Below are 2,927 nucleotides of genomic sequence, written 5' to 3'. Positions count from 1 at the left end.
GGCCCTGCGTAATTGCCGTAGTTGGCGGAAGCGCCGGCCGTGAGGCATTGTGGGAGAAGATGGCGGCCGCCGTCCGCTTTCAGGTTGTTAGAGCGCTTCCAATGTCACGTAAGTGTCACCGGGTACCGGGTCTTGGAGCTGCATTCCGCGACGGGAACAAAAACCTTTCTTCCTCATACCCTTGGCGCATGTGTGAAACTGTGCACTCGGGGAGGAGACGGAGAGCTGGAGTAGTTGGGTGAGACGAGGAGGACCTGGACACTTAAAAGGCTCGAGATAATGCGGAGATTGTTGGGAAGGTTGAGGGCAAAGGAACTACTTAGGGAGGAAAAGGGGTTTGGACAGCTGGACATCGATTGGCTTCATGGTAGTAATTGCAATGGAAATCATAATCCGCTCCACGGATGGAGTCTGTCAGGTTGTGGCGCTAGGGTCTGCAGCAGAGAAAGATGTTTGTGGAGAATTGGGAGCTGGGTGGAAAGAAAAGCGAAGGCCGCTTAGAATTTGTCAACATTGTTTATTTACTCTTCTGCTGTGCTTGAATCTGTTCACGGTCCTCAAATCGAAAACATGCATTTGCTCTTGCAGAATAAGGGAAGCAAAGCTTCAGTCGTTACATGTCACTGTCATTCACCCTCCACACCACAAAGTGCCCACTTCAGTTACATTTTTCCATAGTGGTTTTTTTTTTTTAAAAAACTCATTACGGAATGTTGTTCATTCTCAAAATTGCTTCAAGTCAGATCACCTAGAAGAGCTTGCTTCCCCCCACACCCTCAGGGTTGGAGCAGAAATTTCACCAGCTGCTAAGCAGGAGTCAGATGTCTTTTATGTCACTGCCAAAGCCATCACCACTTCTTTGCCCTTTCTGTTGCTTCCTTCATGTCACCAACTGAGCCCACACTACTGAAAGTAGACAAAACAAGGCCACTCCCAAGAAGTCTTTTATTAGGCCTCCTGCTACACTACAGGGGAAAAACAGCACAAAAGGGTGTCTCCCAGGAGAATCTCCAGATGAGCCATGCTAGCTAGGCAGATAATTTGGAGCAATCATAGCCTATCTTCTTTAGTAGCAGTCACAGTTGTCCCTCTGTGCTTATACTCTGACCTGGGAAATGGTTACAGGGTCATCCAGAATTGGGTTGTGATAGCATAAAAATCTGGAACAAACTGTTTCAGGTAACCAGGAGTTAAGGCTGCTTTGGTCATGTAGTTTCCTCAAGGCGTTCGTGGAATATTCAGGACCACCGGTGCTGCTGTTAGGATAGACCAGCCAGCTCGTTGATTGCTTAGATAAATAGAGCATCAAGAGATAGTCCAACAGCTGCTGAATAGGGAGTTAGCTGTCCCTATGCCCCAGTCTTACTGTAAATGAACATCAAAGGAGCATTAGAGTGGGATTGTAAAACAGAAAGGAATAGTAGCTCACACCTGTAACCTCAGTACTTGAGACACCGAGGCAGGAGGATGATTGTGGGTTCAAAGGCAGTTAGGGCTACATGGCAAGTTCTAGGGTAACCCGGTTACAGACTGATACTCCATCTCCAAAACCTTTGTTTTTAACAAGTGTTAGATAAGGCTATCCCATTGCCCGAGGGTGAGGTGGAGCCCCCTTGTGGATGCCCTGCTTCTGTCTTAATGCATTCATTTACATTCTCATCAGCCCCTCACCAAAGATTGCTTTTCAGTGTTGTTGTTTTGTTTTTTTACGTCTAAACTGTACTCCTTTCATTTATCTTCTTGTTTTCCGTATTTGTATTTATTTAGGATAGGAGAGTATGTATGTGTATGGGCACAGCCATATCCACTGGAAATGGTGAGACTCATGAAGCTGGCACAGCTGGCTGACACAGTTCCAGCAAAACTGAGCGGTTGCCACAATCACTGTCCTTCTTTCTCTAGCTTTTGGATTCTGGTCTCTGTGTGTTGCATCCTTGGGGACTCTCTGCATCCATCATGATTCATTTTCCTGAGATTCGTTTTATGTCTTTTCCTGAGTCTTTTTAGGAAAATCCTAACATTAACTTTTATCTGGCCACTGTTTGGAAGTCTTCCTTATGCCTTGGAGATCATTAAGCACAGATAAGCACATAACTAGATGAGGACATTACTCCGGGAATCTGCTTGGGGTCTCTGCCCCTGAGCAAAGTCAAACAGCGTAATTGATGCAGGGCAAAGAGATAATTGACAAACCCTGACTGGCCAGGAGAATAGGTTACAGACTCAAGGTCTCTTTTTATTATAGGCTTAGAGGTCTCTGAAAATGTAGTTTAAAGATGGGGTCTTGTACAGGGTACACCCCTGCAGGAGTAAAACTCAGTAAATAAGATAGCTCAGTAACTTTCTATCACCTATAGAGAGACTGAGAGAGGTAAATTCCTAAAGCTTGCTGTCAAGACAGCCTGGCCAATCAGTGACTTCCAAGTTCAGTGAGGGATTCTGTCTCAAATAAATAAATATTAGATAGATACGCAGACAGACAGATGTTTATCTGGAGTGTTAATGCTAACAAACATTGCCAGCCTAAATGCAGGTTGTCATAATAAACATGTTTGCTATGGAGGAGACGTTCCTTTTCTTTTTTTCCTTCCTCCCTCCCTCTCTCTCTCATGTACATGAGTACACTGTAGCTGTCTTCAGACACACCAGAAGAGGACATTGGATTCCTTTACAGGTGGTTGTGAGCCACCATGTGGGTTACTCAGGTCCTCTTGAAGAGCAGCCACTGCTCTTAACCACTGAGCCATCTTGCTGGCCCTGGTGGAGACATTCTTTAGATTCTTTAAGTCAGAGTTATAGGGCTGATAACAATAAAAGTTGTTCTGTTTATATTTTCTAATTGAAACTGAACTGTAACCCTGGACGTGTAATGAAAAGTCAAACATATTCTGTTCCACTTAGATACGCACCAGTCCATCTTTGTTCTG

General features: G+C 44.9%; 1 protein-coding gene across 3 annotated transcripts in view; it reads left to right on the top strand.

The window, feature by feature from the left end:
- The first annotated feature begins 46 nt into the window (after positions 1–46).
- Positions 47–2,927, top strand: part of Ndufa9 (NADH:ubiquinone oxidoreductase subunit A9) — a 28,772-nt gene continuing 25,891 nt past the window's right edge. For 2 of the 3 annotated variants that reach the window (XM_087658261.1, NM_001100752.1), the window contains exon 1: positions 47–108. Coding sequence is in view for 1 of the 3 variants with exons in the window: in NM_001100752.1 (NP_001094222.1) it covers positions 60–108 (49 nt within the window). In the remaining 2 variants the exon portion in view is untranslated. Of the gene's footprint in view, positions 2,337–2,927 lie in introns of all 3 variants that reach the window. The other variant, XM_087658262.1, reaches the window with a different exon arrangement.

This window comes from Rattus norvegicus, chromosome 4, assembly GCF_021556685.1.
Source record: "Rattus norvegicus strain SHRSP/BbbUtx chromosome 4, alternate assembly SHRSP_T2T, whole genome shotgun sequence".
Lineage (NCBI taxonomy): Eukaryota > Metazoa > Chordata > Mammalia > Rodentia > Muridae > Rattus > Rattus norvegicus.
The sequence above is the reverse complement of the archived record's forward strand: the minus strand, read 5'-3'. Positions and strand labels throughout refer to the sequence as shown.